General features: G+C 39.9%; 1 protein-coding gene across 1 annotated transcript in view; it reads right to left on the bottom strand.

The window, feature by feature from the left end:
- The window catches only part of LOC122811184 (ubiquitin-conjugating enzyme E2 variant 3-like), a gene marked incomplete at its 5' end in the record, with an annotated part of 386,567 nt that overhangs the window by 257,894 nt on the left and 104,980 nt on the right, over positions 1-23,693 (bottom strand). Inside the window, 1 exon segment of the mRNA XM_044082856.1 lies at positions 9,151-9,321. Coding sequence (XP_043938791.1) covers positions 9,151-9,321 — 171 coding nt within the window.

The raw sequence follows: 23,693 nt of genomic DNA, 5'->3' as shown, positions 1-23,693 counted from the left end.
CACGTTGGACTTCCCTGGGATGTGCTCTGCAACCAGAAAACACTGAGAAGAAATTGCCCATTGCCATACTCAAAGGGCCTCCAGACACAAGGGGTAAGATTTGGTTCTGCCCTGTTTGTTGATGTACCACGCCACTGACATGTTGTCCATCTGAATTGCTATATAGCCCAAAGGAAGAGAGTCATGAAGTGTTTGCAACGCTAGTAACACCACTCTCATCTCCAGGACATTGATGTGCAAATGGTACTCGTGAGGTTGCCAAGTTCAGTGGACTGTCTGTCCCAGATAATGCTCCCCCACCCTATCTGGGAACCATCCATGGTCACTGTGGCTACTGGATGAGGGGTTACAAAGGGTCTGCCTAGAGTGACTAGGGGAGAGTGGAGCCACCACTGTAGATCTTTTTTGCAGGCATCCATGATTACGATCATGTGTGACATTAGTAGATCCTGATACACCCACTGAGTGAAAAGGAGCCACTGCAAAACCCTCATATGGAAATGAGCTAACGGGACTAGAGTAATGGCAGCCGCCATCAAGCCTAAGACCGTTAGGACTAACCTTGCCTGAACTTTTGACTTTGACAAGAGGAGAGAGACCTGATGTCGAATGGTAAGCGCCCTTTCCTGTGGGAGCTTGGCTATCGTGCCTCTTGTATTTTTTTGAGCGCCTATGAAAGTAATACATTGAGAGGGCAACAAGGCAGATTTTTTGTAGTTTATTGTGATTCCTAGACGTGCACAAGTGTGAATCGTGTGGTTCCTAGCCCTTAAGAGATGATGCTCAGTGGTGGCAGTGAAGAGCCAGTCATCTAGATAAGGAAACAACTGGAATCCCAAACGTCTCAGGTGAGCCGTGACTACTGCCATGCATTTGGTGAACACCCTGGGGGCTGTAGTCAGACCAAAGGGCAGAGCTCTGAAATGGTAATGACTGGCTCCCAGCCAGAAGCGTAAATGTCTCCAGGACTGTCTGCCCATTTTTATATGGTAGTACGTGTCCTGAAGATCGATAGAGCACATCCAATCATCCTGACCCAAAAAGAGTAGAATGGACTGCAGTGTCACCATCCGGAACTTGGTCTTCTTTACTACCCTGTTTAACTTGCTGAGATCCAGGATAGGTCTCCAGTCCCCTGTTTGCTTTGGAACTAAAAAGAACCTTGAGTAAGCTATGGATTCGATCTGGTCTGTGGGGACTTCCTGAATGGCTCTTTTTTGCAGCAAACTTTTTACTTCCAAGGCTGCTTAATCCCGAAGACTGGGTGGAACATCTGGGATTGATTGTTTTTGACCTCTTGGGGATGTTTGGGAGAAGGGAATTTTGTAAACCCTGGATATTATGCACCGTACCCACACGCCTTCTGTTATATCTTGCCAGGCTTTTGGGTACAGTGATATTCTGCCCCTGACTGCCTCCAGAGGTGGGCAGCCAGGCAATTCTTCAGGGATTCCGAAAGGGCGAACATGTCACCCTGTTGTGGACCCCCCCCCCCCCGCCGTGAGGCCGGCATCTCCTGTTATTATTTCCCCGTCTGCCCCTGGGGAATTATCTCCACGAGTGTCAGGCGAAGCTCCCTGGGATTTACGGAACCACATTTTACCACTCTTTTGGCCTTTGGGATAAGGCCTGGATGGAGTGAAAAAACAGACTCCTACGGCAGAGAGAGTGTTGCCAACTCTTTCATGCCTGGTAAAAGTCTCTCTAACTTGCGGCCCAAACAAGGCCAAGCCGTCAAAGGTGGCATTCGTAAAGGAGGAGTTGAAGGACTCCACAAATTGACAAAGGCACATCAAGGAGTGTCTGAGAAGAGCCACTCCTGTACTTGCAGCCCTACTCGCTCCATCTGTTGTGTAAGAAATCAGGCGCATGAAGGAGTTAACAATGGAGGTTAGGGTCACTAGCTGGTTAGCCGACTTGCAAGCTGCTCCCTCAGTTAAAGGATCCTGGAGGGTATCTCCCAGCTCTTTAAGGAGATCCCTCTGAAGTTTTGTGAAATGTGTCAAATAGTTCAGCGACCGAAGACTAAAGGCCACTGAAGAGAAAACATGCTTCCCATATCTATCCATGGCTCTAGAATCCTTGTTTGGTGGATGGATAGAAGAGGAAGTCTCTGCAAGTTCATTCTTGCTGGCTGCTGCCACCACCATAGCATCAACTGGCATACCTTTAGAGAGAAATGTCTTGTCCTCTGGTGTGGTGATGAACTTGTTAGGCTTTCTCGGAATGGGCTCCATGGTCTCTGGAGCACTCCATGTCTTTCGCCACACTACAGATAAAAGTGGGTCGAAAGGCGGAGACACCCAGGAGGTGGAGGTTCGGGAACCAAATGCGTCCAGGTACAAGGACTCATCCTCAGAAGGGGCAAGGGACTTCCAGTTTCCCCTCTGCCTAAGGATCTCCAGGATGTCTGAGAATGAGACATCCTCAGAGGGGGGCCGTGGGGGACCCTTCCGAGTCATCCAAGTCTGTGTCAGAAGTGATGGACTCAGGGGAGTCCACATGCTTCCTCGTACATCTTTTCTTCCTGAGAACCACTGCTGAGGCATGCTCAAGAGAGGTCTCGGAAGAAGAGGGGTCACTCTGTGGGGTGTCCTAGGGCATCGGTTCCCTACGCTTGGCAGGGAGAGGAGGATCCGAGGCAGACACCGGTATCAATGGGGATGGAGCCAATGGAGCTGAGGGTGGAGCAGTTTCAGTAGACAGCACACTCCTCATCACCTCAAAGGCACCGTGGTCTGGAACGGAGGGAGGCTCCGGCGAGCCTGGAGACCTCCTTCACACCGAAGGCGATGGCTCCGAGGCAGATGTGGGAGCCAAACTCATCTGCGCCGAGGCTCCGAGAGGGAGAGCGGGGTCGGACAAGGGTCTGATGCCACTTCCCCCATTGGCGCTGACGAGAGAGTCTTGGCACCCAGACCCCTGACAGGGCGGACTATCGAGGAGGTCAGACCAGATGTCGGAACTGACAAGGCAAGGGTTGTTGGAACCAATGGTTTCACCACTACTACTTCCATTCACTCTGGCTCTGAACTGGATGCAGTCAGAGGAGGAATAGAGACAGGGATTGGTTCAGACAATGGCACCACTTCCTTCTGGGCTGGGCTCGACAACAATTTAGCAAATACCGGTGTCTTGAGCAGCCTCTTCACCACTCTCTCAACGTAATCATCCGATAAATCCAGGATGATAGAGAGAAGTGGGCCAAGGAAAGGTGACTACCTGCCACTGACTGCAACAGTGGAAACTGAGGCACAGATCTCACCGGGTCCAGCGAAGGAGATCTCGATCTTTTTTGGGTCCGGGACAGCTCCAAAGACACTGATGAAGCTGCAGGAGAAAAAGACTCCTCAGAGCCAAGAATCCATTCCGAAGGTTCTGAAGATTTGGGTCTAGACTTTGTCGGCACCGAAGGTGAAGCCAACGAAGATGCCAGTTTGTCATTGAATTTTTTTAAGGGCTGAGTGTCCGATGCTACTTCAACCTGGGGTTTTAATAACCCTAATGCTGCACAAAAAGAATAAATCCACGAACTTGCAAGCAAGTAATGTAAACTTTTTATTCCATAAAGCGCTTTTCGTCTGGCTGGATAGCTAGACTTCTTCAGATGCAATTAAATATTCAAAACACAGTATATAACATTCACATCAGTCAGCTGATCTGCCCTACTAGTTAGAACAGCTGATCAGCACCAACCAATGCGTATACATACCCTCCAGAAGGTTTAGGATTTTTGTTTGGAAGGGATTGTACAGGTGTTTTTATACCTCAAGCAGACTTCAGAGAATTCTTCCTTGGGTAGTTAAATACTGAAGGTGAGTTTGTAAAGAGTGAGGTATATGGAGGCATGTTTTGGGGAAGGTAAGAAGTTGGCAGATTTTAAAAATTAACCAAAACCGATAAAAGAGGCATCCAGGAAGGACGATCGATACTCGAAGAGGGGAAAAAACAAATTTATTGATCCAACAACTGACACAAATCCACAGATAACAAGAACTACAAAAACGCTCAATGTTTCACCGCATTTTCGTCTTAAGAAAAACTTCATCAGATGCACCCCATCAACAAAATATATTGTTTAAATACCATGATTAATTAAATATCCACCAGTCAGAAACAGCAGCAAATAAACTAATAAATGAGTATAAAAACAGTCAGCATGTTAATATCTATACACCTAAACCATTGGGAAAATAAAAAAAAAATCATAAAAATACATAAATAACATTAAAACATGAAATTTCATATGTTTATCTCATGTGTATACCACATTATATATATGTGCACATAAAAATACTCATAAAACAACTTTGTTCAACATACTGCAGTAGCATGTCCTAAACCTCCATCTAGTGGACAAAAAATTAAAATAATTATCAGAGCCTGGTAGCCCCGAACTTTAAAACAGGAGCTATTGATATGGTTTCATTCATACCAGGAAATTTATTGGCCTCAAGTACACTCTGCCAGTACAGTCCCTTATATTCAATGTTAAGTTCCCATGGCCCCCCTCTTTTATCCAGGAGCACCACTTCCAATACAAAAACTACAAAAGTAGCTGTTTGGCATGTCGTACTATGCTTATATAAAGCATTATTAGGGTTCTTATTTTTGATTTCATATACATGCTCATATATCCTTTTATGAAACTTTCTTTCAGTTTTACCCACACAGAACCCAATATAGGCCTCACATAATGACATATAGATTACCCCACTAAAATCACAAGTAGCATTCCTTTACATGTAATATTCCTTTTTCTTGCTACCAAATAAATACATTCACCATGAAACACATGTGGACACTGGGAACAGAATCCACATTTGTATGTACCCTTCTTAACTTGGTTGTACAAATTAATAACTTCACCCAGATTCTTAACATTAGGACCTTTTCTAAAAATGCATTTGAAGGGCTTATCAAAAATATTCAGATCAGATATACTGGCAAATATGGCCCACTCTTTTTCCATAATATACTTAAATTACCCCAGCATCCCCACTGTAATTAGTCACAGATGCATACTTATAAGTGGCGTTGTCTGTACTAGTCTCACCAGACCTAACAGTAGCCACACCATCCTTTCCCAATAAGGGAGAAAACCTGTTCAACCTGCCTTAGATGACCTTATCGGGAACCTCCCACAAAAGTTGACATGGGTAACCTCTTTCAAAGAACATTTTTTCTAAAAACAACACTCAGTTAAGAAGTCCTCATCCTCCAAGGGCATCCTGCTTCCCTTCACAAACTGACCCTTGACCACAGTGGTGGGCACTAGTAAAAAAAATAGGTATGAATTGGAGAAAGTCTCCTTCCTAAACACAGTGGATTTGAACCTTCCCTGATATTTTTGAATAGTAAGATCCAAATAATTCATACTCTCATATTGTATGTTATAGGTACACTGTAAAAATTCAGTGGTGTTGGAAATATAATTGTAAAATTTAAAAATAATTTTCTTCCGCATCAGTCCAGAACAGACAAATGTCATCAAGGTAACGTCTATGCAAATTCCAGCATCCCACATATTCAGAATTAAAAATATATTTCTGCTCCCAAATAGATAAAATAATATTGGCATATGTAGGTGCACACCGTGCAACCATCACCACCCCTTTGGTTTGCTGAAAAAATTCCCCCTCAAAATGAATGACGTTATTTTTCAGAACAAGATCAATCAATGTTAAACAGGTCTGAAAATCATTATTAGATAAACCCCCTTGTTCCACCATGGCTTCTTTCAACTAACTCATTCCCTGTTCATGGGGAACAGAGGAGATAAGGTCTACTATATGTCTTTGGTGATAAACAACATATTTTCATTGTATAAATTAAGCTTGATCTGTTTGAACAGATCCCAAGAGTCCTTCAAAGTGTCCCTACATCCCATGGATAAAAATTTCAACTTTGCATCAAGAAACTTAGCCAAGGGAGCTGTTATGGACCCTTCTGCAGATAATATTGACCTAACAGGGGGATCTACCACACTCTTATGTACCTTGGGTATACTGAATATAGTGGGGACCCTTGGTCTATCATTGTGTAGAAATCTAAAAAGATTTAAGTCTGTCAACCCTTCCAACACTAAGTCATTAAGGGTCAGGAAAATATTCCTATAAGCTATATTTAGTTTAAGGAAACCCTACTATATTTCGGACCATCATCCAAAATCTCCATCATCTTGGACTCGTACACAGAAGTTTCCATAAAAACTGTGTGCCCTCCCTTATTGGGGGTCATCATCCTCAAAAAATGACTGTTCTCAATTTCCTCCAAAAGTTTCCTTTCATCCTTGGTTAAGTTAGAAATAACCTTATTTTGAGTAATTACTTCTCTGAAGTCCTTTTCAAGTAAGTATTCAAAATTCTTGAGCGGAGGATGCAATGGGGGATTAAACATACTTTTTTTGTTTAAAACTCTATCCCCTGTGTTGCTCATTTTATTATCATTAAATAAAAGCTCCAAATTATTTTTCCTAATAAACAACATCAGGTTAACCGTCACTCTACTAATCCCTGCTTTCTCCTCAGGAGAAACTTAAAACCCTTCGAGAAAAGACTAAAATGAAGATCATTAACCTCCATAGAGTTGTAATTAAAAATACTGTAACCTCTAAAACTGTGTTTAAAACCATCTTTACTAATACTTTCAAGTATAGAAATCACTTCCATTCCCTGTCCATCCAGTGTAATTTTATTTCATTGACCCCTTGATCTTGTGTCTCTCTGACCATTGGAGAGGGGGGTACACTAAAGGGTCATTCAAGTCATGACTGTAACCCCCTTCGTAGAAATCAGTGTTACTACATCCATCATGTAGTTGTTCGTCCCTAGTACAATGCTGGTCCAAAAAAGTCCCCTGCACCTTCTGCCCTCCCATTGGTGGTTCCTATTATTTCTCAGTTTGGGAATGAGCAGTGTTCCCCATACTCACATCTATCCCCATGTAACTTCTTTGGTTTTCTAGTATAAACATCCTTACATTTCCTCTCAACATTCTCAATCATACCATAGTACTTATTTCCTTTCACTCTCAACAGTATACAATAAATCATTTAAAATATGTTGATTAGTGCATTCAGTTTCAACAACCAATGTTTCCATAACATTTTCATTCTGCCGTATAATTGCCCTCATGATATCTGACCCACACTGGTCAAAAATTACCAGCAGTTCTTTATAAAAATCAGAGCCATCAACGACCCCATTAGGGTATTTGCAAATTCTAAGTCCCTTAGGGACAATACCCAATGTTAAACATTCTTTAAAAGTCCAAGGACTTGTATCTAAATAACAATTGCTCCAATTTGGTAATACTGCTGGCATAGTTGTAATTAATATTAACAGACACTTGCTTGTCCTGCCCATTAAAAACATATTTTGAAGCCAAAAAACATTAACGTCAAATTCCCTATGATTAGAAGGATTAGAAATACAGTCACCTTTTTCTGTATTTGCATTCATCATGGTATTAGTCTTGTCTTGTGTTCCACTGTCAGATACACTCGCTCCATTAACCAAAATACTAGGAAAACCATCAGTTTTCAGAATGAAAACAAGGGTGAAGTTATTAATTTGTATGACTGAGTTAAGAAAGGTACTTATAAATGTGATTTCTGTTGCCAGTGTCCATACGTGTTTCATGGTGAAAGTATTTGGTAGGAAGGAATAGGAATATTACATGTATAGGGCATGCTACTTGTGATTCTAGTGGGGTAATCCATATAGCATTATGTGAGGCCTATAATGGGTTTTACATGGGTAAAATTGAAAGGAAGTTTCGTAAAAGGATATATGAGCATGTATATTAAACCAAAAATAAGAACCCTAATAATGCTCTGTATAAACATAGTACGAAATGCCAAACAGCTACTTGTGTAGTTTTTTGTATTGGAAGTGGTGCTTCTGGATAAAAGAGGGGGCCATGGGAACTAAACATTGAATATAGGGAACTGTACTGGCAGAACGAACTTCAGGCCAAAACTATGTCAATAACTCCTGTTTTAAAGCTCAGGGCTGACAATTATTTTATTTTTTTGTCCACTAGATGGAGTTTTAGGACATGCGACTGCAGTATGTTGAATAAAGTTGTTTTATGAGTATTTTTTATGTACACACATACATAATGTGGTATACACGAGGTAAAAATTTGAAATTTCATGTTTTAATGTTATTTATGTGTTTCTATGATTTTTTTTATTTTCCCAATGGTTTAGGTGTATAGATACTAACATGCTGACTGGTTTGATACTCATTAATGTATTAGTTTATTTGTTGCTATTTCTGATTGGTGGATATTTAATTAATCACGGTATTTAAACAAAGTTTTTTTAATGGGATACATCTGATGAAGTCTTTCTTAAGACGAAAACGCGGTAAAATGTTGAGCATTTATGTAGTTCTTGTTATCTACGGATTTGTGCCAGTTGCTGGATCAATAAATTTGTTTTTTTTTTTTCATCTTTGAGTGTCGGTCGTCCTTCCTGGGTGCCTCATCGATTTTGGTTGTTTTTTGCTTTCGGGTGCCTTTGCCCTTCGGATTTTGTTGTTTACATTTTAAAAATTCCCTGCAGAGTACTTTGACATAAATATTGGGAGGATCAAATCACTGTAACTAAGAAAATGACTCATCTGAGCTGGGATTTAGAATTTTAATTTTCCAGACACAGTAAGGTCTAAATAAGCTTAATGCTATTAAAAAATACTGCAAAATGGAAATAAAAATCTAAATTAACTATAACTGAAGTATTGAATATTGTAAAAGCAATAAAAGAATTGAAGTTGAAATCCTTAGAAAAGGGAAGGAGCAAATTACATAGAAATAAATGGAATTTCTGGAAACAATGCATGCAGAATAATCTTCAGGAGAAGATGTGAGTTTTAAGGGAAGGCAGGAATTGAGTAATGTCATGTTGGACTTAATTATTGAAAGGAAAATACATATGTATACTGTATGAAAAAATGTATTATGGTTTGCTTTCTCTTCTATTAATGCATTTGTCACTGTCATTTAAGGAAAAGAAAATACCAAGAAACAAAGCAAAGTATACATCTTTAATGTATTACAGGCAAAAGTAATTCTATAAACTTGTTTCTGACATTCTAACCATTAACAAAGAACATGCCAGTTTAAGAAATAAAATGTTTTTACCTGGTTGTGAAACAATGAGTAGAACAGAATTTGGACTGTAACGTGTCACACTTGGAATGATTCCTTTAAACAAGTCGACATTACTTTGTACCACACTTACATATGACTGATCATTGCTCCAAGAATTAGCCGTGATAATGACAACACTGGATTCAGCTGAAGAAGAATAGTCTGTGGCAAACACAAAACAAGATGTTATAATTTGCTAATTTTGTGGACTTAAAACATCATCACTGGTGTCATGGAACAAAGTGGTTAAGATACCTGCCTCACACCTGCAAGGTCTGACATTCAGTCTTTACCTTCACTCACTCAGGAGACTGAGGATTTATATAAATGTTTTAGATGTTTCTAGTAAGACAACATAATCGAAATTCACTCTTCATCAACCACTTAAAGCAGATCGGGGTCTTAGGAGTGAGAGATTCTGGTATTCAGTTTACAGAAAGCTAAGAAACTAATCCTGGACAGGAAACCAGCCTATCACAGGATAACCAATGGTATACACTGGAATTACTTAATTGCATCCACAAAAAAAAAAAAATAAAAACAAGCAACAAATGTATGTCCAAATTTTAATAAAGGGTTAAGCACTTTCGATCTACAAGATCTTCTTCAGAATCCAGACTTACCAATTGTAAGCTTTGATTTTAAATACACAAAAGCCATGGCATAAGAATTGAAAGCAACCAATAAGAAACATTCTCTTAATAAAATCCAGCATAACTAACTAACTAACCAACCAACCAACCAACCAACCAACCAACCAACTAACTAACTAACTAACTAACTAACTAACTAACTAACTAACTAACCTACAATATTTTGCAAGCCCTAAACAAAATACTGGAAAAAATGAATAAATAAACCACAAATTTAAGAAGACAAAACAAACAAAAAAACTTATATTTTATTACCCCTTAATACTAAAATACTGTTCAAAGATGTCTTATCATTTAAACCAGGTTTAGAAATGGGATTTAGTCTTAGTTGACTCCAACCTGGCTTCCCATAAACTACCTTTCTCCATCTTTTCCATCTTCTGCAAAATAAAAGATAAAAAAGTAAGATCAATGTATTGAATGCTTAAATAATGCATTTTGTTGATCTCTCTCCCTAACTGCTAAATTGTGCACATAAATTCTAGTTTTTAAATGCCTTTGAGTTTTCCCTACATAAAATGCAGGACATGTAAGGCAACTCTCAATATAAACTACACATGATATGTTACAATCTAATTTCCCATTGTTAGTTAATAAATTAGGGTAAGACTCAACCATAATATTAGAGCCATTGTGAATAAACTTGCACTGACTACAAACTTTACAAGTTTTACCATCCTATGTTTTTCACTAGAAACCATGTCTTTTGACTACATCCTTAATATTTTTACCCCTTTTGTAAACCACAATGGGATGTTCTCCTAAATTTGTCCTTCAAATTATATAAATCGATCGTAAGTTTCCAATTTTTAATAATCGAGTCTTTAACACACCTGTTAGCAGTTCCAAAAGACAAAACCATAATGTTCAAATAATCAACTTTTTTGGTGTCGGCCCACTGAAGGATAAGTACCTCATCAAAAATTAGTTTGCATCTAATCCATCTTCAAAATCCACTGTACTGCGATCTACACAGAACTGCTTCAAAGGGAAATTTACCCTCTTTCCAATTGTACTGCAATCTTGGAGTTGGTATCTGTAATTTGCAGAGGGTGTGGGAGGAGCAGGAGGGCTTACCCCCCCCCCTCACTTTTGCAAAAATGTGGATTTGTTTTTTTTTTTTTCTTTTATTCTGAGTTTTTGGAAACTTGATCATATGGTCTTGACCTCCACAAAATCAATCAAGTCAAATAAACCCATAAAGTATTATTGTGGACAAACTCAAAACATGGTTGGGGTTTGAGTTTTTAACTTCCTGACATAGTTAAAGATTTGTAGTTATTTCTGGCTTTAGAGGCTATTTTAAGTTCATACTCAGCACTAAGCTTCCCAATGCTTCCCTTACGCTGTCTGCTAGTTACTTAAGTGTGCTGCTGAGGTAGATAGAATAAAATTTCTTATAAGCATTAAGCTTTCATTTCTCTTGCTATATAATTTATTTATATGGCTACGGGTTTGTTTTTAAATTTCTCATTATATTTGTTGGCGACAGGACTGCCATGTCAATACAACTGTTTAACTGAGAGTAGAAGTCAGAGCCATAGGTGGCAGGAGCAGCTTTAGCAATGCGATCCATCACATTAGATTACAGTGGTATTCATTTAAATAATGAAGTAACTGAAGAAGGTTTACTTTTGAGAAGTGCTTAAACACAGCGGTATTTACAAGGAAGGTAAAACCAGTTTTAAAGGAAAAGATAACTAAATTATGGTTTGATTTAACAAGGCATGATGATACATATGGGGATATGCAAAAAGTGGACATATTTATGAAGACTAGATTAAGCATACTGGGGCTCCTACTAGGATGGTTAATAATTTGCAAGAGAGTTAGCATTTACTATGTTAAGGAATCATACTGGGCATGTAGGTCAGCCAGTTTATTGATGGATACTTAAAATGCCCCTCACTAGAAATGTGATGGGTTTAATGGGAATTTCAGCTAATGTATTAAGACGGGTCCCTATCAGTTGATCAAATTTTCAGAAATTTGAAATTCATATGGCCAAGACCATATGATCGAGTTTTTGAAAACCCAAAGCTTTTGAATGGAGATCGCTGTATAGTGCAGATTGGGAAATTTACACTTTTCCTCAATATAGTGTGATCTCAAAGTTGTTGTATATAATTTGCAAGGGGTATGGGGGCACAGCACCCCTGCAAAAAAGTAAAAAATTTAGAGTTTTGTGGGGGGTTTTTGATGTTCGAGTTTTCAAATTCAATCATATGGCATCAATCATATGAATTCAGAGCTTCTGAAAACTCACTCATCTGACATAGACCCACTAAGATAGCTACCATGCACAGAAAGGGGCAGATATGGTATTCTACAGCTAGCGCGAGGCTTGTTTATGGTGATTTAGACTTCTAGGAGTGCTATTCCCCCACAATTACCAGAAGGTCTGAAGATGCAATAGGTATTATACCTACTATTAGACAGTGATTTTACTGCTCAGAAACCTTGTCTCTGTAACTACACATATGTGCTCAAGTTGCAAGCCTCAAGTTTGGGCATTTTTTTAAGACTCCTAGCATTGAGCAGAGCCACATTAATATGTTCCATCTAGAATTTACTAGGTTGGAATGTCTATCATATGGACTCTGCCTAAATAAAAAAGGACTATGAGGTCAGAATGTGAAAGTGTTAGTAAGAGAGGTACAGACCATTCTAGAAAGCAGAAAGGCTTGTCATCCATCTCATTCCAAGCTGACACCTAATGGATTCCCCAGAATGACATCAGCTACACAGGCAGTTATTAAAGCCAATTATCTCATCAATGAATCTCAGCATCATTATGAATGAATCAAAAATGTAGTAGGCAACACAAACTTCAAATAACAAAAAACAGCCGCAGTGGGTTCAGGTAAAGAAGCCAACTCGCAGTTTATCCAAGACTTTAATCAGTTGAAACACACAAATGGTGTAATTACATAAAAAAACATAATCCAAAAGGTATGAACAGTATTCCAAGCACTTTCATCTCTGATAATTCAGAGACATTTTCAAGAAAATTAGAAAACTGCTACCAAGCTCCATTTAAACAAACAGACCCACCCCTAATTAACATTAGACCAATAAACATAAAACTATTAATAAATATTCATAAAATTCATAAATATTCAATAATGACTGTACAATTCAACCAAAGAACACACATTATAACAAAAACAATAAAATATATAACAAATAACACCCCCAATCCCAAATATCATACCTATGTCAAAATAGTGTGGATAAAAATGCTACTGATAGACATATAGATATGTACATATAAAGGTATATATATATATATATATATATATATATATATATATATATATATATATATATATATATATATATACATTTAAAATATATCAATTAATTTTTCTATTTAGTGCTTTTAACGTTAAGAAACAGGCTAAGGATAGAGCACCAGTGATACCCGGCCAGTTTATCGCATTGGTTCAATATTTCATAACTTCGATCATCTGGTCTTCACTGATCAGTGGTTCGATGTTGTGAAATTTTGATCCTTTGAAGTACACCCCCCTTCCACATATTATGCATCAATAAAATGTTTCCCTATTCTGCTTAATATATTTATATAAATTTTCCTCAAATTTTTCTTGATCTTGTCTCATACTATGCTTAATTTATTTGTCCAGGTTATTTCAGATTTTAAAGTTGTAGCTCAACCTCTTTTCCACTTCTTATATTTTTGTCTCTCACCTTCAACAAGTAACTTCTTCTTATGGAAATACATCCCCCTGATGTTGTATGCCTAGATCCTGATGTTAAACATTTTTTTTGAATTTTTGCACTCAATTTCTCTTTCAAAACTTTCCACATTCCTTCTGCAGTTTTTCCACTGAAAGCATAACTCCAATTGGTTTTACATAGTGACTGTTTTTCTTCCATATAATCTATTAATCTTCTGTGCAGTGATTTAGATTACAGTTTGGCAGAATTATCTAACAAACTGCCCTTTATAACCCCAGGATTACTGCACATCAATGGTGGTAAAACTTGACATGAAGTAACAGCAATTTCTTTAGGAGTACAAACAATGTCTAGTATGTTTCGCACCTTTGTAGATTTTTTTTTTTTTTTTTTTTAACAATCTGAAGCAATTGTTGTTCCTGTAAATAATTTCAATACTAATTTTGCTGGATCAATATTACTCCAGTCTGTTTCTGGTAAATTTAAGTCCCCAGCCACTATTATTCTTCCCTCCTGTGTTTCATGCAAGAAAAGTCTGAATTCCTCTAGGTCATCAGCACTTGACTTGTAGTCTACACACACCAACTGTTATAACTAAGAGGACATCTGCATTTTACTCAGGGAGATACAGTACTGGGACAAGGACTGACTGATACTATGTCACGAAGTAATAAGCCCACCTAGTCAGTGATCCACAAACCTATCCTATTATTACATCTGACCATGCTCCACTTTACTTAGAAGTGAGATGTAAATGGTCTAGATATACCAACTGACATTAGCATTTTCCACCTTATGTTCTAACTAAACTAGCATTCATATACTAGGTAATGAAATGATTTCTAGAAGGTCTTGAAGATCTAGACTACATGGAAAGTAGATTAGGGGTTGTCTGTTATTTTTACGAGGCAAAGATCAGAATACAGGTGGACATGAAAAAGTGTGACATCTGGGAAAAGAGTTGAGCTAACTTAAAAATAAACAGTTACAAGATGGGTACCAGGAGGAAATTTCAGTAGAAAACGGACAGCATCTACTAAAGACATTAAATGAAATATGGATGAATACTTAGATAGTGTACATGTCAACAAGATTAAAAAACTTAAAGGTTTATATTTTGAGAATAACCAGATAGGGATTAAACTACCAGATAAAAAATTACGGAGGCAGAAAGTAGAGAGAATAATAGTAAAAATTAGAGATCCCAGTACAAGAAATTTAGAGTAGATACGGACATCAAGGAATTAGTGTCCATGTATCATAGTAACCTATACAAGAGGGATGGAAGAAGAGAATAGAAAGTGGGAAAGAGAACAGTATTTAAAAGTCGACTGGTCTCCCTGGGTTTACAGAAAGAGGAATTATTCCAGTAAGGGAAATAACAGAAAGTATAAATGGGCAGAAGTTCAGGAAGTCACCTGGGGAAACATGAAAAACAATCACAGATAAGGAGGTTAAAGAATAGGTAAAATTATTTAACAATATATTAAGAGAAGGCCCTATCCCACCTTTGCAGAAAGTCATTGTAATGGTGGCGCTACCCAAGGAAGGAAAAGATCCAATGGATTCCCAGTCAAACAGACCTATATCGACTTTGAATCATGCTTATAAAATAGTTACAAACATTTCAGAAGAAAGACTGGCACTTGTACTACCCAGAATCATAAATCTGGATCAGTGTGGATTTAGTGGGAGAAGACAAACATTTGATAATTTAGGACCTCTCCTGTTTGGCACCTACTTTTCTGAAGTAAAAGCCAATACCAATGGGCTTTGGCTGATTAAGTTTGCAGATGACTGCAAACTAGGAGCAGTCATTGAATCCCCAAATGATTTCGTCATCCTGCAGAAAGGTTTGCCTCAAATAAATAACTGGTGCCAAAATCATGGATTGAAACTAAATGTCAAAAAATGCATTTCTGTAGCCTTTGGGAAGTCATCAATCCAAGGGATCTACAATACGTCCCTAAGAGTTGACCAAGTTGTTTGGAATTTGGGAACTTGTGTGGACAGTGACCTAACTTTTGACCAATGTGCATCCATTGTTTATAAGAAAGTCCTTCTATATTACACAGCTTATAAATAAAGGGATTGTGTCTGCATCTAGGGATGTAACTCCACCTTTACTCAGCCCTCAAAAAGGTCAATCATTGAATATAATGTCCCCTTCTGCATGTATTTGTCCAGACACATGCAACAACTGGAATGCCCACAGAGATACAAAAAAATACAAGGCCTAAACAACATGTCCTACTGACTTAAAGCCCTGTCACTATACTTGGTATCCTACACACTGCTAAGAGATGACCTGTGTCTGGCATACAAGGCATCCTCCAACCCTATACTGATGGATTTACTGCACATTAGCAAGTCAAATGGCATCTGAAATACTTGGTCTTGGGAACTAAACCTCTTCTGCAACATCAACAGAAAAGTTTGGAGGGACAGGTATACATCTTGCAGAAGATACCAGTGCTGTGAAACAGACTCCCTATCTACACAAAACAAAGTTTATCCCTGTATATATTCATGCGCAACTTGGATCTCTGGATGGGAAGCAAACACATTTACCCCAGGACTGCCCCTTGCACTACTAATGGCTAGTCAGTTCCTAAATGTTTTATCACAGGTATGGGTCCCCTCAAATTATATATGGTATGATCCCAGTTATTCTTATTAGGGAGTAATATATAATTATTGACCATGGGATGGGTAAGGCCAATCTCTAACCAAATGAGATAGGTTAATTTGAGCACAAAAGGGGGATATTGACTACGCTTAAAATGGCCTACAAGGCCAGCTAGCCTAGTACTATGAACCTATAACCTATAATATTACTAAAAAGTTAATGCTGCAGGGAGATACAGAATACATTAAAACAGGGACGATAATGGTGGGACGTGATGCTGAGAGGGCATCTGACAGGGTAAGTTGGGGATTCTTAAAGACATATGGCTTCTGTGAGATTTACCAGGTTAATCTTCAATTAATACATGGATGTGAATGCTAGACTAAAATGTAAAGACACACTTGCTCAAGCAGTCTCCATTTCAAGGAGGACAAGGCATGGGATGCCCCCCATCTCCACTTTTGTTTGCATTAAATTTAGAACCACAGGCAAATGAAATAAGAAAATCCACGATAGCAGGATACTGATGGGTAAACATTGAAGAAGAGATTGCATTATTCACAGATGATGTTACTTTATACTTAATGAACCCAGAAAAGGATCTGGAGGATCTGTTTATGAGCTTAAATAACTTTAAGGAAATATTGAAGTATAAACTCTGAGCTTAAAATTAAGGTAATATTTGTAAATTATGTTCCCACACATTAATTAGTACAATACTATGCATATCTCTGATGGCATCAAAAAATGAAGTGTCTGAATGTCTGGCTAAGCAATAAGGTGCACTTAGCAACAAATGACATATACAGAGACATTACAAAAATAACTGCAAAGATAATAACCTGGAAGCTAATGGCTATTAACATAGATAGTTAAGATTTTAGCCATAAAAATGTCTCTGGTTCCCCAATCATATACATAGACCAGGGTTATTACTTCTTCCCCACAAAAGACATGTGGCATAAAATCAATAGAGAGTTGAAGGAATTCATCTGGGACAATAAAAAAGAAAGAAAGAGTTAACAGATAAAAGCTGGAACTTGCCGTAGTGCAAGGAGTATTAGGATTACCTAACTTAGAAGAATCCTCCTGCTACAGCTTATGTATGCTACCCAAAATAAGAACTACAATGCTAAGTGGAAAAAAGACATTATGTACTTACCATAATGTTCCATCTGTGTTGTCCACTTTCATTCTTCCTCAACTGATGGGTTTGGATCAGATACTCGGATCCGACTCGGCAGTTACAATAGCTCGTGGCCTCCAACAAACTCTCCAGCTCCTTCCCTACCAATAATGCATTACTTCCTAACATCGCTTGGATCCTATTTATACAACTTGAGATAGAAACTATAAAACAGTTGCCATAACTGGAGTTTAACGATAAGGACATGGGAGCCTCTAAGAGTCTCATTCCGTCAGGAATCAGTTATGAGAAATGGAGGGGGGTGGAGGGAAGAGAGTTGAGGAAGAATGAAAATGGACAACACAGATGGAACATAATGGTAATTACATAACTTCTTTACCTGATGATGTCAATTTTCATTCATTCTTCAACTGACTGGACAAAGTCCCCAGCTGCCTAAATCCCCGGGTGGGCTCTAAGGAAGGATATTCCGGAGTACAGTTGAGCCAAGGGTTCCCTTCCCCTAGACACCAGATCTAGATTGTAATGAGTGATAAAGGTATTAGGATTTGTCCAAGTTGCAGCTGCACATATATCGTTCATAGTGGCTCTAGACTGGAATACAGTAGCAGTTGCCACAGATCTGGCTGAATCAGTCTTTAATGATTTTGGTAAGGTAGATTCAATTTGTTATAGACAAACGAAATAGAATCTGTCAACCATCAGGCTACAGTTACCTTTCAGACTGAATCGCCCAACTTTTTACAAGCAAAGGAAACAAACTGATCTGTCTTTCTAAATTCTGCAGGTAGAAACGTTCATAGTTTAGTACTATGCTAACTGCCCTTGTGAGCCATTTTAAGCCTAGCCAATTATCCCTTGTGAGACTCAAACCCTGCACCTTGTGTTTGTAAGGCAAACACCTTACCCATTAAGCCACCCTCCCACAAATACGTAATTGTCTATGAACATCCAGTAAGTGCAGAATATACTATACTTTAATTTGTAAAGTTTGGGAAGAATACTGGCATGTTAATGGCATTATTAATGTTGGATTCTGACACCTCCTTAGGCAGGAGGGAAGCACTGGTACGTAAGGTGACCCTATCCTTATGAAAAATCAAGTATGGGGGCTTGGAAGATAAAGCTTAACGTTCTGAAATTCTTCTAGTAGATATAATTGCAACTAAAAAGACAGTTTTCCAGGTCAAAAATTTTAGGTTGCATTTAGCTGCAGGTTCAAAAGGAGAATGTATTAAGGCTTGCAGTACCAAATTTAAATCCCATGGTGGCATGGAGTCTTTATAAGGGGCTCTTAGCAGAAGAGTACCTTTCAAAAAGGCTTTGCAGAGTTTACAGGAAGACAGGGAAGAATTGTGAAATCCCACATGAAAATTAGAGATTGCTGCGAGTTGAACTTTAATAGTTGATGCGCTAGCACCCTCATTAAAAATATTGCCTAAAAATGCAAGAACGGAATGAACTGGAAGGGATCGGTCTGATTTCACTCTGCACAATAAACAAGCTTCTTCCATTTACACCTGTAAAGTTTCCTAGTAGAAGGTTTATGGGAAGAGAAAAACACAGAACAGACAGGGGAACATAGCATTGGTTGCCTGGCTATTAAAGAAATTGGAGAAACTACGCTGTCAGTTTGTGACTCGGGATATCCAGGTGAACTGAACCATGCCTGTCAGGTGAGAAGAAGGTCCAGAATTAGAGGTGGCGATAGAAGATGAGGCAAAAGGAAGGGAAAACAAACCTATCAAGGCAGTTGGGTGCAATGAGGATGACTTTGCTCTTCAAACTTGCTATTTCTGAAGGAATTTGGGGATTACAGGAGTCAGGGGATAGCATAAAGAAGAGGGGGGACAATCATGGAGCAGACAATCTCTCAGAGATTCCCCCAGAGGGGGTATCAGGGCAAAGAAGCTGCTGCACTTGTTTAGGGGAGAGGCAAAAAGATCACAGCAGTGTCAATCCCACTGACTGAATCATTTCCATCACTTTGCTGTTGAGAGAACACTCATGAGGCAGCAAAATTGACCTGCTCAATTTGTCTGCTACTACAATGGACTTCCCCGGAATATGTGTTGCTATTAGAAAGCGGTTGGACGATATTGCCCATTGCCACACTCTGAGGGCTTCTCAACTTAGGAGGTAAGATCTGGTTCTCCCTTGTTTGTTGATGTACCAAACTACTGGCATATTGTCTGTCTGGATTGCAATTGTCCCAATAGGGAGAAAGTCTTTGAATGCTTGCATTGCCAAAAGTACCGCTCTCATTTCCAGAACAGTGATATTCAAGTTGGCCTCTTCAGGGGACCATGTGCCTTGGACTGTCTTCCCAGAAAATACCCCCCCCCCCACCAATCTGGGGAGCATCCATGGTCACTATGGCCTTGGATCCCTCACACTAGAATCATAGATAAACTTACTAAGCTGGGCATTAATCTCTACATTACTCGATGGGTTTCCAACTGGCTTACTGACAGAACCGACACTATAAAAGTAGCCAACTCCAAATCCATCTCCAGACAAGTGACAAGTGGAGTACCTGAGGGTTCAGTCATGGGACCGCTCTTGTTTGGCATCTACTTCTCTGAAGTAGATGCCAACACTAGGGACTCTGGCTAACAAAGGTCGCAGATGACTGCAAACTGGGAACCATTATTGAATCCCCAAATGATGTGGATATTCTACAAAAGGGCCTTACATAAATAGATGCTTGGTGCCAGAGTCATGGGCTCAAGCTCAATGGCAAGAAATGTATAGTTATCCCATTTGGGAAAAAACATGTACCCGTGAATTACCACATAGGTGGCAGTACACTAAACACTGAAAGTGTGATAAGAGACTTAGGGCACAGGTGGACAGTGGTCTTACCTTCAATAACCACATCACCACAACAGTCAGGAAATCCTTCTATGTGGCACACCTCATTACAAAGGGCTTTTCATCCAGAAAAAAAGGAGGAGATTGTCCCACTGTACTCAGCCCTCATTAGACCCATTATAGAATACAATGTCCCGTTTGGTATGTACCTCTCAAGACATCTGCAACAACTGGAAAGGCCGCAGAAATAACTCACTAAAAGAATCACAGGCTAAAGCAGATGCCTTATGCTGACCATCTAAAAAAAACCTCCAACTATGCTCTGTCGCATACCCACTACTCAGGGGTGATCTCTGCTTAACATACAAGGCCATGTCAAACCCAAAGCTGTTGGACATGCTACACTTAAAAAAATCCCAATCCCTCAGAGCCACACGCTCCAGGGATCTTAAACCTTGTCATCACAATGAACAAAACATGCTGGAGGGATGGATTCCTGACCCAGAGACTCCCAGACTCTGGAATAGACTGCCCATACACGTCAAGCAGAGCGCCTCTTTGGCTCTCTTCAAAAGGAACCTTGACGATTGGATGTGAGATAGGAAATTCACCTCGGGGATCACGTCAGTTGCCCTGCTAGACAGGGGTCCAGGGAAGTAAATATTGTGGGAAGAAATAGCCAGGGAACTGTTATGGCTAGGCTTGTATAGGCCGAAGGGCCGATAGCCTAATACTAACCTATGAACCTATGAGAATGAAAGGATAACCTTATAACAGTTGTTGTGACAGCATCCCCAGGAAAGATAACTTTTACATACTTGAGTTATTCTTATCTTCACCGACATGGGTTGCGAGAGTATGGACGACTGTGTTGCTAGCATCCACTGCAGAATTCTCATGTGGTATCTTACTAAAGGAAGTAAAATTATTGCAGTTGACATTGATTCCAGGGCTTGCAGGATCAACTGGGCTGAAATTCTGGCACTGCAAATTATTTTCTTGACCTGTTTCCTTACTGTCTGTACTCTCAAAAGAGAAAGAAATGTTACCATAGATACTGTGCTGAACACTGCTCCTATGAATTCCAATGTCTGGGTTGATAGTAAATGACACTTGCTGTAATTGATCGTTATTGTGAGATCTGAACAAGTTCACAAAACTTGGTCCCGTGCTTGTATCAGTAGATACCTGGTTGGGGCAGTAATGAGCCAGTCATATATATATATGGAAACCCCTGGAATCCTTGCAGTCTCAAGTGAATTGCTGTCACTGCCATACACTTAGTGAATACCCTGGAGGCTGTGGTGAGGCCAAAGGGCAGTCCGGTGAAATGAAAGTGACTGGCTCCCAGACGGAAGCGTAAGTGCCCTCTGGCTCATCTGTTCATTTTTATGTGATAGTATGCATCCAGAAGGTCTATCGACCACATCCAGTTCTCCTTGCTCAGAAAGGGCAGAATGGACTGAACCATGACCATCCAGAACTTGGTGTGTTGAACTGATTTGTTCAACACACTGAGATCCAAAATTGGTCTCCAGCTCCCCATCTTTTTTGGCACTAAAAAGAATCTTGAGTAAGTTCTGGATTCTACTTGGTCTGGTGGGACCTCTTGCAGGACTCTTTTTTTCTAGCAGTTTGTGGACTTCTAATGCTGCTACTTCCCTCCGATTAGATGGAACACTGGAGATTTTCCTGGATAAAGGATGTGGTAGGGAAAAGGGAATAATATAACCTCTGGAAATAATTCTCTGCACCCAAGTGTCTTTTGTCATGTTTAGTCAGGCTTCCAGGTGGGGAGATAAGCAACCTTGACTGCCCCCACAGGAAGGCAAATCGAGCCTCCCTTCAGGAGTTCTGAAAAGGGTCTGTTGGAAAGTGAATCTCTAGACCCTCTGTTTTGCGGGCCTCCTCTACTATGGGGGCATCTTCTACCATTATCGCTCCTCCCTCTGCTTCAGGGGGAATTACCTCCCACGTGTGTCCTGGAAAGGACCCCGAGACTTCCCGAACCAAGTTTTTCGACCTTCCCATTGATTCCTAGAAAAGGTCCTTTGAGGGGTTGAAAAATGCATGCCCACTGCAGAAGGGGTCTTTCCATCTTTCTCACATCTGGAGAGTGAGTCTTCTACAGTGAGGCCAAACAAGGAAGAGCTGTCAAAAGGAGCACTAATGAATGATGACTTGAAGGGTTCCACAAAATCATCCAGGCACATCCAGGCATGCCTCCTGATGAAATGCCTGAGCCCGCAGCCGTTGAGGGGCCTTCTGCAATGTGTGAGACGAGCCTCATATACAAACTGGATATAACCTGAAGGGTAGCCAACAGAGAGACTATTGAAGGTTAAGTCTCAGCAGTCTTAGTACCAGAAAGAGATTTCGATACTTCTTTAATCAAATCTCTTTGCAGTCTCGTAAAATGTGCTAAGTAGTTCAGTGTTCTGAGATAAAAAGTCACTGAAGTATAAACTCACTTCACAAACCTGTCCAGCACCCTAGATTCTCCACTGGGGGATGAACAGTGGAATGGTTTTCTGTGAGTTCCCTCTTTGTAGCTGCCACCACAAGCATTGCATCAACTAGTACTCCTTTACTCCAATATTCTCTTCCTATCAGTGGAGCCAGAATGCTGTCTTGTCTCTTGGGGATTGGCTCAATCATATCAGGTTCCTTCCACACCCACCTAGAAATGAAATCAATGAGTTTATCTGTGGGTGGAGTAACCTAGGAGGTAGACAGAAAAGTCCTGAAATCTTCAAGAAATACTGACTGCTCAGGAGTAAGGGCTTTGGGCAGACCTGTCCCCATGGTGTAGAATGCTGAGGATCACCGTGCAAAGTCATCTGGGAGGTTGAGGGTGGATCCAAAGGGGAAGGACCTGTCTGACCTGCCAGAGCAGAGAAAACCCACTTTACAGCCTCAAACATAGACCACTCAGGAAAGAAGAAGTCAACGGAGGCAAGAAAGTGAGTTGCTGGCTTGTCACCTCCCTCCGCTCTGAGAGCAATTCACCCAAGGCAGACGTTAGAGCCCAGCTATCCAGTCCCAAAGCTCCAAGAAGAACAGATGGCTCCAAAAACATCAGAGTCGATCCTAACCCCCTTGGATCCAACCAGGAAGTTTTGACTGTGACAGTCATCCAGATCCGAAGATGTTACAGCCAATACACTCAGAGTAATGGTCAGCTCAGAAGATAATACTCTCTTCAGATAGGACCCAGATGGACCCAGAACGCTTGGATCCGAGGACTCTAAAGCCACAGGTTGAGTCAGAAAAGGAGCTGTTATCGGTGGAGTGGTAGATGGATGATATTTTTGACACAAAGGGGTAGGAAACGTGAGAACTCCTTTCTGAATCTGCTCCATGAAAAATTTTCTCATCATTCTTTCAACATCTGCTTCAGTGAGACTCCTGTAGGAATGAGAGGATACCACTGATGATGAATTTGACTGCCTCTCAAAAAATGAAGAGGGCACCCTAGAAGGGACCAGATCCAAGCTTGGCAAAAATAAATAGCCCTTGGAAATGTCTTAGGATCTGAGAATGTCGGACCTGGAGTATGTTTTTTCGGTCAGAGGCTGTAGGTGTTGAA

Source organism: Protopterus annectens, chromosome 9.part0 (assembly GCF_019279795.1).
Source record: "Protopterus annectens isolate FY-2018-M chromosome 9.part0, PAN1.0, whole genome shotgun sequence".
Lineage (NCBI taxonomy): Eukaryota > Metazoa > Chordata > Ceratodontiformes > Protopteridae > Protopterus > Protopterus annectens.
Note: the sequence above shows the minus strand (reverse complement) of the source record. Positions and strands in the feature narration are given on the sequence as shown.